This window comes from Lissotriton vulgaris, chromosome 7 (assembly GCF_964263255.1).
Source record: "Lissotriton vulgaris chromosome 7, aLisVul1.2, whole genome shotgun sequence".
Taxonomy (NCBI): Eukaryota; Metazoa; Chordata; class Amphibia; order Caudata; family Salamandridae; genus Lissotriton; species Lissotriton vulgaris.
This window is the reverse complement of record NC_141695.1, coordinates 1,133,669,478-1,133,683,911: the sequence shown is the minus strand read 5'-3', so window position 1 is coordinate 1,133,683,911 and position 14,434 is coordinate 1,133,669,478. Positions and strand designations below refer to the sequence as shown.

Sequence of the window (14,434 nt, the reverse complement as noted above, 5' to 3'; positions counted from 1 at the left end):
AGTGATGCGTCGTATTGTTGTAAATATGACACATCCCTGCACTTTCCTTACAACGCAGCTGGGCGCAGCAAGATGGCTTGCAGCACCGCGTTGCGTCATTACCTTGTCAATATGCCCAACAGTGCCTTGGGGAGCAGTGGGCGTTCGTGTCTGCTTTTTTTGTCCCTGGGACACTTTGGCATTACAGTCGGGCCATAGAAGATTGCACAGACCCTTCTGATATACTAAAAGTGCTGACTCACATGTAGCACCAGCACTATCTTCAGAGGGAGGTTCTGCCGTTGCATGGGGCTGTGGCCCCAAACAAATGAGGGAATCACTTTGCCTCTGTGCCCGTGCTGTATTGCAGACGTAGAGTCAAGCATGCCTTGAGCAAGTGCATTGAAGGTGCGACACAAAAAAGATTACACTATCAGTGTGCCTACCGAGTGAATCCCTCTAGAGAGAGGAAAGGGTGTCTCAAGGACCCTCCAGACATCCCCCTGCAGGCATGTGCATTGACTCCCTGCACCTGCCTGCAGGGGATCTCACTCCTCTCTTTATCTGCAGGCAGCACAGTAAACACAGAGCGGCTCAGAAGCAACCTCTCAATATTCTCCTGAATGCGCTTGCCTGGAGGCAGCCCGAGTTTGTGGCTGCCCTAGGGGCAGCACATTCATTAGAGTAGGACGCAGTGTCCCTGTTTGCCCCTGGCACACCTGCTTAAAGGTGCAGCGTGACGCAAACAATGACAGTGCTTCCTATATGTAATATGCAGCCAAATGCATCAAGCTATTTAGGAATCGCAAACGGTGCGATTCGGTAAAATCGGCCGTTTGCGATTCCTAAATACCTTTTTACTATGCATCAAGCATTTTTGGAAAAATCGCTATTTTTAGCGAATTCCAAAAATGCGATTGCTCTTAAGGAATCGCAAATTTGCGATTCCTTAAAAGCAATGCATGATTAATTTTAAAATTGCGAATTCGCAATTAGGGGGGGGCAAATTACCACGAGGGTGAACCTGGTGGTAATTTGCGAAAACGGCTTAACCCTTTCCATGCGGCCGGGATTCTGCGCCTGTGCGGCAGAATCGCGAGTGGGCGGGTTCATGACGGCCCCCAGCCGTCATTAGCACACGAGCACCGTAGTGCATGACGGCTGGGGGCCGTCATCAGCATGGAAGGGGTTAAAATGCTCAAATTAGCATTTTAAACACTGTCATGTTACAGACACACATGTCCTTAGGACATGTGTGTGTGAAACATCCATTTTAAAATACATTTCAGGGGTGCAGGGGGGGTTCTTTGGACCCCCCCTTGCACTCATGGAATGCATTAACATTTTGCGAATTCCAATTTGCGAATTCGCAATTCCCATTGATTCCTATGGGCCTTTTGGCCCATAGGAATCAATGGGAATTGCGAAATCGCAAATTGAATTCGCATAATATTTGCGATTCGGTAAAAATTGCGATTTTTACCGAATCGCAAATTTTATGCAATTTTATTCATGCATCCCGTTTTGCGATTCCTTATTTGCGATTCCCTAAAAATCGCAAATAAGGAATCGCAAAAACGGACTTTGATGCATGTGGCCCATGGTCCCAGACACACTTCAAGAGCAACCTAAAAATTGAGCTTTTTAAAGTTGGCTTGAATGATTTAATTGCAGATCTGTGGTTAATATAGAAGAATGGCATGCAGCTTCCCAGGTTTCCGAGCTGCACACTATTTCTGCACACTGAGTGACTGTAAGGAGAACCAGCTCAGTATAAAACTGCTAATAAATACCTACAAATATGCATTTTTTGGGGGTGCTGCCACCTTTTACATGGCCACACCACGGAAAGCCCACTTTCCTGCAATTACAACTGTAACCAATTTGCAGTGGAGGGGAATTGTCCACAGACGTATGACCCACCTACGAGGTACAAGGTCCACTGACGTTGATAATGTCTGTCAGGATCATGAAGTTTGTAGGCGCAAATCTTTTTTTGTGGATGTGTAAACTCCACCTGCTTGCGCAAATAACCGCGAGATCATCCAAATAGATGCAGAGGCCTCGCTTATTCTAAACCATTTAAATCGTTTGCAAAAGCTTGTGCATAGGGAAACCCAAAGTTTAATGTTCCCATTTTCCATCAAATGTACCATATTCATTGAAGGTGCCAATAGTATACTTGACCGGTCTTAGCCGCAGGCAAAATATAATTTTTTTAGATGGCACTGCATTATGAACCTGTCTGCATCTCTCCTTCCTTTGCTTAAGATTTCATTAGCGAACAATCATTAGCAGAAATGTGTTTCTCAGTAAGACAGCTGCCGCCAATCATCTTCCTGGGATGTCAAATCATTAGCAGCGCTGGCTTAGCAGGGCTCTCTTTTGTGCTTTGGGAAAAGAGAGATGACAAGTCATTCTTGATGGTTGTGGCTACCCTAAGAAAAGGTCTGAACCCCTGGCAGTTTCTTAATTTGCGAGAGCTGCTTGGCATTGTGGAGTGAATGCAGTAGGATTCTGCACAGAGAAATTAATGGAAATGCAATGTTATGTCTATAGAGCATCCAAGAGACCTTAATATGTAGAGTGTGTTATCTAAAGGGAATCTCTCCATCTATCCAGACAGCTGAGCATTGCTGAACAAGGTATCAAAACCAAACATGGCAGATATTGTTGTTCTATCAAAATATAGCCCTGAACATGCATAGTATTCAAGTCCCACTCAAGGTAGGTGTGTTTGTGAAATGTGCCACAAACACATTTTAAAGAAATGGCTAATACCCAGAATTCCACTTTTGCATTGGTCTACCAAGAATCATTATCCTCTCTAGAAAATGTGACTCCCCCAGTAGGGGCTATATCCTTTGATGTGCCCAAGTTGCGACCTGTTTGCTCTTTCCATCTGTTGGCAAAGAATGCTGCCTATCTCAACAATGTTGTTGAAATTCTGACTCAACAATGGTTATCCCAAAAGGTCCTTGTATTTAGGTCTCCCCTATAGACTGCTTTAGCTGTCTATCAGAGACCTCATGGTCCAATATACATACATACTGTAGATAAGAGTGGCCTTTTGTCAACCCCTTTCAGTCATTGACAGCTGACTTTTTCGCACTGGCTACGTGGGATGAACTGGATGGAGTGGGGTTTTCTATATCTTAATCGTCGGGTGTAATCCTTAAATAAACGTAGCCATTGGTCATGTGGACTTTTGTTCGTCGGCACCGAGAAGTTAAAAGGAACAATCATTTACATCAAAACCATAAAAATTATAAAATCGTGAAAGACTTAAGTACAGTCAATAAAGATAATTAGTGTGAGATGGTTATGGGTTTAGCAATATTTTTTTTGTTTAACTATTTATTCAATAAGTCTTAGTCTTTTAAGAATCAGCATCAGAAATGAATATTATCCAATAATCATTATTTCACTGTAAGGAAGAAAACAATATTTGTAAGCATATCAGATAAAATTGTAATAATGCAGCAAGCATGCCCCATGAAGGAATTTTCATAATCTAAATTAAATTAGTCTGGATTTGCTTTAAAATAAGATGTTAGTTCAGTAATCCAATAAAGAGCTTTGATGAGAGAATGAATGCATAAGCATAAAGCCTTTGCGCTTCAAATAGAAGTATTAAGTTGGAAAATATTCTCAGCTATAAATCAGTAAACATCTAATAAAATCTGGAATAGGCTCAAAAGCATTCTCCCAATGAACAGAGATTTGGTCTCAAGCATCTCAGAGATGGTTCCTCAGAGAATGCGAGTGATAGTTGCCTTCTTCTACTCTAGGAACTCGCACTAATATAAACACACACAATTGTAGATGGAAACTTGTGGTGCTCTAAATGACTAAATCTGTGTTGGGGGGATAACATCGGTAAAGCCAATAGGTGGACACAATAAAGCAAATACAAGACCTATTAGCTTTGCCAATGCTTGTTAATAATGCATTTCTAATTACATTCCAGACTTCCTATCAGTGACAAGTCATCAGCTTGGAAGTTGCCCTGCATCATAATTATATCAGCAGTGGGAAGAAACTTGCAGTGTCGTGGATTGGCTATTTTAAAATGCAGCACCTAAAAATACCATTGTGTGTAGTAGTAAACAGTTTGCTGGCCTAGAAAACACACAAGATCCATTACAGGGAGGGAAAAGAAAGGTTACATCCCAGTATTTCACGGAGATATCGTAGATGAGGTTAATTTGAGTAATCACTGAGGTTTGCATAGTAGATGTGGGTACACATGGAAACCTATAAATGTCAGAGAAGTCCTTGTGACTTTGTAAATCAGCAAATGCTGGTAAAAATGTCCAGATCATTATTGGATTTAAGCATTTATACTGAATCAGGCTAGTAGCGAACACGTTCCCTATCGATGTATTAATAACAAGATGCAACTACCCAAAGAAGGTTTTGATTGTAATAGTCACAATTCTAATCAAATGTTCAAAGCAACATGGCCGAAGGGAAGTACAATTGATCATAACAGATAAAATAATATTATTTTGTTTGTGTTACAATAAATTTCTAATTTAGGAGACCTGCAGTACTTATGTTTTTTACCCAAAACACGTTTTGCCCTGTACTCAGCACGCTGGCCTGGGCTTTTTCAAGGCTGTCACGAGTAAGGCAGAAACAAACATATGGCTGCAAGTGCTGATAACCTAATAGCAGCAGAAGTGAAATGCCCTCTAGGGAGGTTTAACAATAACCGAGCAGCAGCGTTTTGTATCGATTGTAATTTTAACCTCTGGCTTTATCGATGCCTATAAAAAGCGCATTGCAATAATCTAGCCGTGAGAGGATGAGGGCAACTACTACTGGCTTCTTCAGATCTTGGGGGATAAAAGGAAATCTCTTCCTAAGAAGCTTCAATACAAAGAAGCAGGAAGAGGTTACACTGTTGATCTGGCCTGCAAAGTTAAGCTGGTCATCAAAAATAACCCCAAGGTTCTTAACTTTGTTAGATGGAACAGGACATTCACCTGCCTCTGTCGGCCACCATGTTGCGTTCCATAAGGATGGCCCATTGCCAAACTCCATCACCTCGGTCTTATCAGTATTGATCTTGAGATAGTTACGACTCATCCATCTCATGAGATGAATCAGACAGGCATGGAAATTGACAGCAGTGGCCTCAGACTGTTTGGATACATAGATGACAATATGTGAATCGCCGGCATAAGAAACCAGCGAAAAACCATGCTCTTTATTAATTGTAGCAAGTGGAGCGACGTATACCTTGAAAAGTGTGGGTGACAGTGCAGAACCCTGCGTCACTCCACATGGTATGCAGAATGATTCAGATTGCTAATTTTCCCAATGTATACTCTGCTGCCTGGAAGCCAGAAATGAAGAAAGAAGGAACAGCGCCAATTCCCCAATCCCCACCGCTCTCAGCCGTCTAACTAACACCCGTGTGATTCACGGTGTCAAATGCTGCCAAGATAACTAAGAGAATGAGGATGCTCAGTCCCCTTCATCCACCTGCCTGCAAATTTTCTCCGTTGCCTTGATCAGGGCAGTCTTGGCTTGGTCGAGTGACATGACCAGAAGCCATGCTGACTAGAGTCAAGCCGATTGTTAGTGTCTAGATAGTGCATAAGCTCCTCCTTTACCGCCCTTTCGAGGATTTTAGCTGTAATTGGCAGACAGGAGATGGGTAGATAATTCTTCACTTTCGTAGGATCTAGAGTAGGTTTTTTAAAAATTGGTCTTAGGCAGGCAGTTTTCTAAACCGATGGGTATGTCCCCGACTCAAGCACTTGGTTCAAGAGAGGGGTTAGATATGAACTGATCATCCCGGAAGCCAGATGCAGGACCTTTGGTGGACATGGGTCTTTTGGTGATCCAGATTTAGTAGAAAGTAAAATTGTATTCGCCTCAATTGAGGTGAGGGTGCTAAAACTAGTTAATTGGCACTGAGATGCTATTTCATCCAGTACTAAGTCAGGGTCATTTTCCACAGACTTCATGCTATTGTGGAGAACATCATAGATTAGTTGCACCTTGGCCTGAAAAACAATTGCCATTTTATTGCAAACGGCTTGGTCTGGTTTATATAAACTGGCCTGTTGGGGCTAAGATAGCACTCGGAGGGTTTTCAAAAGCTCCTTAGAGGAGTTCGTAGCCGCCTCAATTCTTGCGCTATAGTATGTATTTTTCGCTTTTATAATAGCCTCTTTATAGGATTTGAGTGCTATGTTGTATGCAGGCTTATGTTCTGTGCTATAGTCGGCCCTCCAAATGCGCTCAATTCTTCTACACATAGCTTTTAAGCTCTGGTCCATACCAAGGCGACATCACCGGGGATCTTTTTACTTTAATAATTCTTTCGGGTACCACCTGGTTAACCGCTGTAGCAATCCAGTTATTAAACTGGATAGCCGCCTCTTTGTTATCCATGACCCGCACAGGAGGGTAGATGTTTAACCACATCGCTGCTGTGGTTATTTTTCCCCTGTGCTGGAAATTGCCATTTTGCTGGTGTCATGACGAGCTCAGCTCGTCATCAGCACAGCTCAACTGTGCCTCATGACGAGCTGAGCTCGTCATGAGCATGGAAGGGGTTAAAGCCTGCTCAAGTTCTGAACCTTGGACTTTATTCCATGATCTACTTTTTAAACTAGCCACTTAATTTGTAATGGAATCATTTGTTTTGATAATGTTGATATTAAAATATACCCATCGTGTACAAAAGAAGAACCAACTAGGCCGATGGCATAGGCCATTTGCTACTGTATCAATCATCACCAATAAAGAGGAAGGTATGTATATAACACTTATCCTCATACTGTAGAAAATGATTCTGATAAATACCAGCTCTTAGCAAGGAGGATTGCTTAGAACACCACTGTGGACCTCATCATGAATACATTGTGCTGATGCTTGCAATAAAATTTACACGCCACAACCCAAACAAATGTTGTTGCCTACCATACGAAATGATTGACAGTGGAATCTCAAATTCTCTCATTTCTTGGGAAGACAAAACTGTCGCTGCCTGTACTAAGGACTTAGCCCACAGTTACGTCTGGTTGCCAGGTCTAGACAACAATGTAAAACATAGATCTAATTTTAATGTGTTTTTTTCTCCCACAAAATTCCAAAGTAAGTGCAGCACAGTCAATATGCATGGCCCACTCTTTTCTATAGCAATATAAACATAGATTTTGAGACTACTCCATGGTTACTTCTTCTTAGTAGATTTTCCTGCAAGAAACTGCAGACTTTCATCCCTGCATTCACATTTACTGGATGTAAACAATTTTTCCAAGGATCACCTGTCCCTCAAAGGGATGGGGATACTTTAAAGAATTGTTTTTAAATCTATGGAATGACAACAAATGGAGCACCCTGTGTCTCCATAGATCACAGTCTGCTCCTAACCAAACCCACCATCACAATTCACAATTTGGATTTAGCCTTATGGTGACCACTTCCACTTTGAGAACAATTACCACCCCTTGTAGAGAATAGATAACTGATCAGTAATATCCACCCCAATTCTGGTTACAAACAATTGAAAAATTGCATACTGAATCACAAATAGGAGAGGGAAACCCCTTTCATGCCCTCTCCTATTTGTGATTGGATTTGGTAGAAGGCACTGTGTGCAACAGAAAATACTGCTGTGCCACATTCTTTTGCCGTCCTGAAGCCTGTGATTTTTTTTCAATAGCATACTGTATTCACAGATCCCATCATTCTTTGGCTATTAAGTTTGTTGGTAAAGTATCTATGTGCTGCCTTGTGGCCTCTTCCCATCACTGAGTTGGGCTCTCAAATTCCTCCAGTCAGGTGGCTGGTGGCTCCCAGGCTGAAGGCAAGGCTAAGAGATTTAGTAGGAAGGCTTTTTTAAGGAAAGTACATGATCTTTCTGGCAAGGGGATAAAATATCATATGCTCATGGGCAGCCTCTTAAAAGGCCTTTATGAAGTGGCTCATTTTCAAGCACTTCTTGGTGGGTGTTCCGGAAAATGCCCTTAACATAGAGTTCCAGCCATTTCAGAGATAGAATCTGACCACATTACTAATTTTCCTATATGTTTGCAATTCTTAAATTTGGGGTAGTAAGTAGACCTAGTGGTATTGGGTCTCGCTTTGTGGCAGGGTAGGGCTAGCGTTTGCAAGTACACCAGGTCCGATGCCTTATTAGCTTTGCAAATGGTACAGAGGAGGGAGTTGTATTTCACCACATCAAGGTTAATAATATCGACCTACAGTCATATTTCCATCCATTACATCATCTACCTCTACATCGCTAGAGGTATAACATTACTATTTTTAACTCCACCTCTATGCGCCTTGGGGGGTATGTATAAGGGGAGCTAAGTAGAAGTGATACACTTACCTTGCAATGTAGTGGTAGGTCAGTGTAGGTAAAGTAATATATTTGGCACACAGTATATTGCATGGAATATAGTCACCCGCACCACACACTTTTCTTCACCAGGCATGTCTGTGTTTTTCCCCAGCCCTACTAATTAGTGCACGAAGGAAGAGCAGAAGAGTGAGCCTTATCATTAAAAAGAACGAATATCAGTTATATCCTAGCAACCTGACTCTGACACTTACACTCCTACCGTATAGTAAGACTTAGCACCAGGAGTAGTGGTGTCAGAGGACTGTCGCTGGGAATATTGATTCCTAAATATTAATGAGACAGAATATTGTTACAACAATATCAAACAACAAGATATCCAAAGGTAAGTGAATAGAGGGAGGTAAGGATTTGCTATTTGTAACTACATCTATGTACTTTGATGGTGTAAATATCACCAAGGTTTATATATGAATAGTTAGGTTTAGAAAATGGATAGAAACTTACTTTACGGTATAGTTCTTATAGGTATAAATCTAGATAATAGCAAAATAATCATTACACTATGCTAGTTTGCCAATCTACATCAATACAGCATCTTCACAGGTCTGCATCACACCATGACAAAGTGGATCAGATCTGATCTTACCTGTCTGCTTATTCTTACCTAATGTGTCAAACAGAGTGTAGTGCCGACCATGAAGGATGTAAGGTGGTACCCTTGAGTATCTGTAGGAAGCTGCAGCCCTCATCTGTAGAAATGGACTACATTAGGGTTGGGAGCAAACAAACATTCCAGTCCGCTCTTGCAAGGAGATATTACAAACAATGTGGGGATGTTTGAATCAGGCAAGACGCAGTACGCCTGTCCCTTAATGTCCACACTAGAAATAGGGTTTTCAGAAGCTCCTACCAAATCTTAATCGAATGTTTGCTAATAATTTGTGTGCTTGCTACATGTTACTGTTTCAGGGCCTGTCAAGGGAAGAAGGAACATTGTTAAAGTAGAAAAGAGCATTTATATGATTTTTGTGAAGATGAATACTTATTGCTAACAGATTCCCACCCTTTCCCTTCACAGCATAAGCGTTGTATCCCAGCTTCTTTGGATGCCTATTACTCAGCACAGGATTCCAACTCCCGGGGAAGATTCTACACCGTTATAAGCCACTACAGCATGGCCAAGCAAACCAGCTCTCGGTCTGTATCTCCATGGCTGCCTGGTGGATCTCCTAACCACGAGGTGAAGGGCAAGACTGAAGGCCACTGAGAATCTCCATCTTTCCCTAAACCCCTCCCCCACCAAGAGGGATGGCCTGCTCTGAAAGTGTTGGCCCTCGTTCCGAGAAGCTGCTGTGCCGACGGCTGCGACGGAAAACTGCGGGAGCCATTTTTCAAATCTATATTTCTTTCCGTGCATTGTTCTTCTTGTTGATTTGTAACCGAGTCCAGCTCTTGTACAAAGGCATGTTTGATGTTGAGTGTGAGATTGCATTGTAAAGAACAAACCGGCACAAACAAAAGCGTATTCTAAAGACTCAATGGCTTGACAGCCTCATTCAAGCAGCAGAGTCCAGGTCACATTCAAAATTCATGTTCCACATCTTGTAAGCTGTCTTTGGGGACACGGCCAGACTAGATAAAAGGAGGAGAAGAGTTGTTCAGCTTACGTTTGATTGCACGCAAGACTGCACACCAGCCGCTCACAACTCAACCAGCCATTCGGCACTTTGTAGGACTGAAAATTGCTTTTCAAATTGTACTCTCTCTCGTTGACATGTTCGTGGTTGAGTGTCATAGATGACATCACCTTCTGGGAATCTCTTTTCTCCCTTTTAGATGGTTATTCCACAAACAACATTGGTTCATGACTGCTCTTATTAGGGCATTTTCTAAGGAGGTAGACAACCAACAAGGGAGCTAATTTTTTTAATCTACTTGTGATGCTGTCCAAAGTTGTCGCATGTGCACAGTTGTTGCCCCTACCCTCTGGAACAAATTGCCATTTTATGTCAGAGGTTGTCCTGATTATAATAAATTTAGGAAAGCACTAAAAACAGTTCTGTTTTAGATTCAGTTTTAAGCTTGTTTTACTGACTTTCCGCCGAGATACCCTTGAGGGGGTGATTCGTGCACATTATCAAATTAATTAATTCATTCATACATCCTGTTCAACAGAGCCTCACATAGAGGAGGTTTGATTTAATCAGAGTTCACCTGCAGTAAGGCTCCAATGATTCTCCATCAGCGATAGTCTTTCGTTTCCCCCTTGTCTTTGAAAGGTTCACCCATATCTCTCTCTTTCATACCCTCGATCCTGTCTGCAGTGTGATCAGCAGGCTATCCATTGATTCTCCTTTAGAGCCAATCAGGGATAATCTTACTCCTTTCCCTTGTCTTTGAAAGGATCCTTCTTATTTCACTGTCGATCCCGCCTGCAGGGTGAGCACCACGTTTCCCAGTGAGTGGGAGGCTGTGTTGAAACTCTGAGCCACGGTTTGCCCCAGCATCTCTTTCCAATAGAGAAAACACCAGAAAGGTGCAAAAGATTTAGCAATTTGCAGTGCAACAAAAAGATGATCGAGGAGAGAGAAGAAAAAAAAAAGTCACCAAAGTAAATGATAATGTCCATAGTTCAAGGGACCATTAGTGATGCATACACGTTAATTTATGTGACATATGTGATAATGCATTTTGTCAGCCTTTTGGTTGAAGTCCTGACAATGAAATCGGCTTGGTTTGTGGAGCGTGCATTTTCAATCATCTTTCAGTGGCTAGGTTTGTGTTTTTTCTTTTACATTTTCAACTATAAAAAAATCTGGATACGGGACACTGTGGTTTGTTTAGTTTTAGTGACTACTGAAAAGCTTTCGAAGAATCGACTTTTAGGGTATAATGTAGTATTTATTGCTTTTCAGTAATGTTCGAGCAAAGTTTTCTCTCCCTCCCCCACGCACACATGCACTGAGGCGAACTGTGAGATAGTGTTATAACTTATATCTAAAAAAAATGTCGAGCATACGAATGGACCAGATGCACATTCTTGTGTTCGAATTCTGTGCAGATGGTTATATTTTCTGTCATGTCGCTAAAGGAGAGAAGAAACGATTTACTCTAAATTCATAAGATATGGAATCAAATTTAGATTTTTTAAATGATTGGGGTCATTGATTGGAATGAAATGCAAGCTGCTCAATTTCACACTAACTATATGCATGGAAACATATTAGATATGTTGATTAATATTCATAATAAATTAAAAATATTTTCGAAATATTGTGGTTTAAAGCTGCTGCTAGAATAATTTTGTATAGCAGACACATGTTGAGATTGTATAGATTTTGACTAGAACCACCAGCTACTTATTGAATCAGAACACACTCATTGAGAAGGACCTGCGAGGCTGCCTAAACGTACCGATCAAAAGCTTCGGACCGTGCAGTGGACGGAATATTAGTTCTCGACTTACTGGTTATATTACATGATAATATTTGATATGTATTCAGTGTTATTTGCCCAGTGTTTAAAGGCCGGAGGTTTTTATTTGTGGCATTTTCAAAAGCTGCACAGTCACAACAAAATCATTCATTTTGAAAAGAACAGTTATTTAATTCAGTGAATACATTTGGCATGAGTACATTTGTCTGGTCTTAGAAAGCCACAATAGAGAGACATAAGTTTGTATTGTCTTATGATGGGCTAAGCAAGAAGAGAGATCAATACTCATACACAGAGATAGAGTTTTGAGATCAAAGTCAAAGGACAGATTTCTGTGGTTTTAGCAGGCTTCATCTTTAAAGGTTAAAAGAGATCTTACTGTCAGAGGAGGGAGCTGCCATTTTGAGGGATGTTAAGTTTTAAAATGGAGTCTGTCCTCATGGTTTGACAGGACTATTGTTTTCAATTGCGCATCTGACAAATCATCAGTTTTCGACCTTGGTTAATCGGGGGAAAGCAGATCTCACGCCCTACACTTGGTCAAGGAATTTCAAGTTGTGAGTCAAATCCCATGTTACCAGGTGGAGGGAGGCTGTGTGTTCCAAATCAGAGGCCTATTTCACATACTAAAAGGAGGCACGTTTAGAGACCTGTGGAGGATAAAGTCCCATGGCCTGTATTCTGAGCTAGCAAGTATTTGAGGTGATGTAGAAGCAATAGCTAAATTAGGAAATGAAGAGCCAAAATGTTCACATATAGCTCCTTAAAGTTTAGGTACCTTTTTAGGCTCATAGTACAGTAGTAATAATACTAAAGAGTGCCTTGTCCGAGGAGATACGTTTTACTTCTAGTATTGGAAAATAGTACACTTTTCAGTGCTTGAAGAGCATCTTATTCTCTAAGTTACACGCCAATTTGACAAGGTAAGACTAGAGACACAGCTTCTCTATAGAGCTATGTGCAGTTAAAAAAATCCAGGGGGCATATTATCAAGACAGGCGATAAAATTATCACCATTTTAGCGGCAGAAAACTGCAGCTAAAATGCAGATAATGGGCTTGATAATATGCTCTATGGAATTCCAATTGAAGCCCATGTTAGATGTCCTTCACATTTAACATGGGCTCAATTAGAATTCCATAAAGCATAATATCAAGCCCATTATTGCCAATTTAGCTGCAGTTTTCTGCTGCTAAAACTGCGATAATTTTATCGCCTGTCTTGATTATATGCCCCCAGGTCCTCTAGTGCAATCCATACCTCCAATAACTGGAGTCTACATTTCACTATGTCAGTTTCTTTGTGTTAGAGCAGAGTTTTCAAACCTTTCCACGGATATGACCCCATTTCCAATTAGTAACGCTACTCTAGCATGTGGTGAGACACCCCATCAACCTCAGTTTTAAACCCTAAATTGTTTTATTCTTTTAACTGACTTATCCAATTGATCTCATTAGGAAACTCCACCGCATTCTTCTGCCAAATCCATCAAGAACTTGACACCTAGGTCCCAAAAACCATGTTTTTGGGAATTTTGATAAAGCTCTAGTATGTAGGGAACTCCTAACTGCAAAGTAGGAGTGCCTTGGCTAATATCTCACAATCAACAGAGGTCTCCAAGTAAAATGTTAGCAAGGCGCAGCATCTTTAGTTTGAATCTGTGGTTTTTCAATTCACTGTCGAACAGAGATTAGCGAGAGGAGAGCCAGTCTACCCTTTTTCAGTTGTCTGGTCGCATTTCTGGGTGAAAAGCCCATGTCTAACAGGATCCCCACACTGGACTCTTTGCCATTGAAGTCACACAATGCCATAAAAGCCAACATGAGCACGGCAATTATCTGGAGTAGCTCAAATCATAGTGCCAAATACTGTTGTCCTTTGATTTACTGTTTCATGTCTCGCCTGTAAATTCATGATCACTGGAAATGTATAAACGAGTTGAGAACAAAAATAAGAAAATGCAGCCCCCTGAACAGTTTCTTATCTTGTGGTGTACATTTTGTCAGTAGGTATCAAAAGCTCAAGTACTTCTTTTGGTGTAACTAGACTTTTTTTCTGACAGGACCAAAATAAAGCTAGATGTGTCTGATGGTCTTGAATGTCCTACATTTATTTTAAATCTGGTGGGTCAACCAAGGAGCATGCAGCAAGAGCGGCAGAGGTAACAGAGAGAGATAAGAGTAAATCTTAAGCATTGTGGGTTTCTACAACTTGTTATTATGCAATTGCTGTCAATTCAATTACTGAAAGAAAGTTATATCCTTATTCCTAATGTCACACCTATTGATTATTCTATTATTTGCAGGTAACCAAGCACACTCGTTGGGAAGGGCTTAAAATCTTTGAACATTTAAGAATACTTACAGTGCTGTGTATTTTGGCTGTGCTGTATAGTGAAAATATTTACCTTCATAGTTTTAGTGCAGAGAACTCACAAAGTCTGGTTTGCAATCGTTTACTAGCGTTTTGTTGCTCTTTCTATAAGCTTGCACTGTAGCACGAGGCATGCTTGTGTGTTTGCTCGAACATGACTTGGTAACTTACCAGTAATCATCATTATTCTGAATTATAATCTTCCTTGTTACGGTCCTTGCATATAGAAAATTGTCCTTCCCACGCACAGCATTCACGCATAAGATGAATCACCATCTCATACCCCTCTCAGTATGGCCATCCCTGGAAGAACTC

At 41.1% G+C, this 14,434-nt stretch overlaps 1 protein-coding gene across 1 annotated transcript in view; it reads left to right on the top strand.

The window, feature by feature from the left end:
- Positions 1-13,840, top strand: part of NSG2 (neuronal vesicle trafficking associated 2) — a 190,158-nt gene extending 176,318 nt beyond the window's left edge. Inside the window, exon 5 of the mRNA XM_086931572.1 lies at positions 9,390-13,840. Coding sequence (XP_086787698.1) covers positions 9,390-9,578 — 189 coding nt within the window. The 3' untranslated portion in view covers positions 9,579-13,840. The remainder of the gene's footprint in view (positions 1-9,389) is intronic.
- Positions 13,841-14,434: the final 594 nt, after the last annotated feature.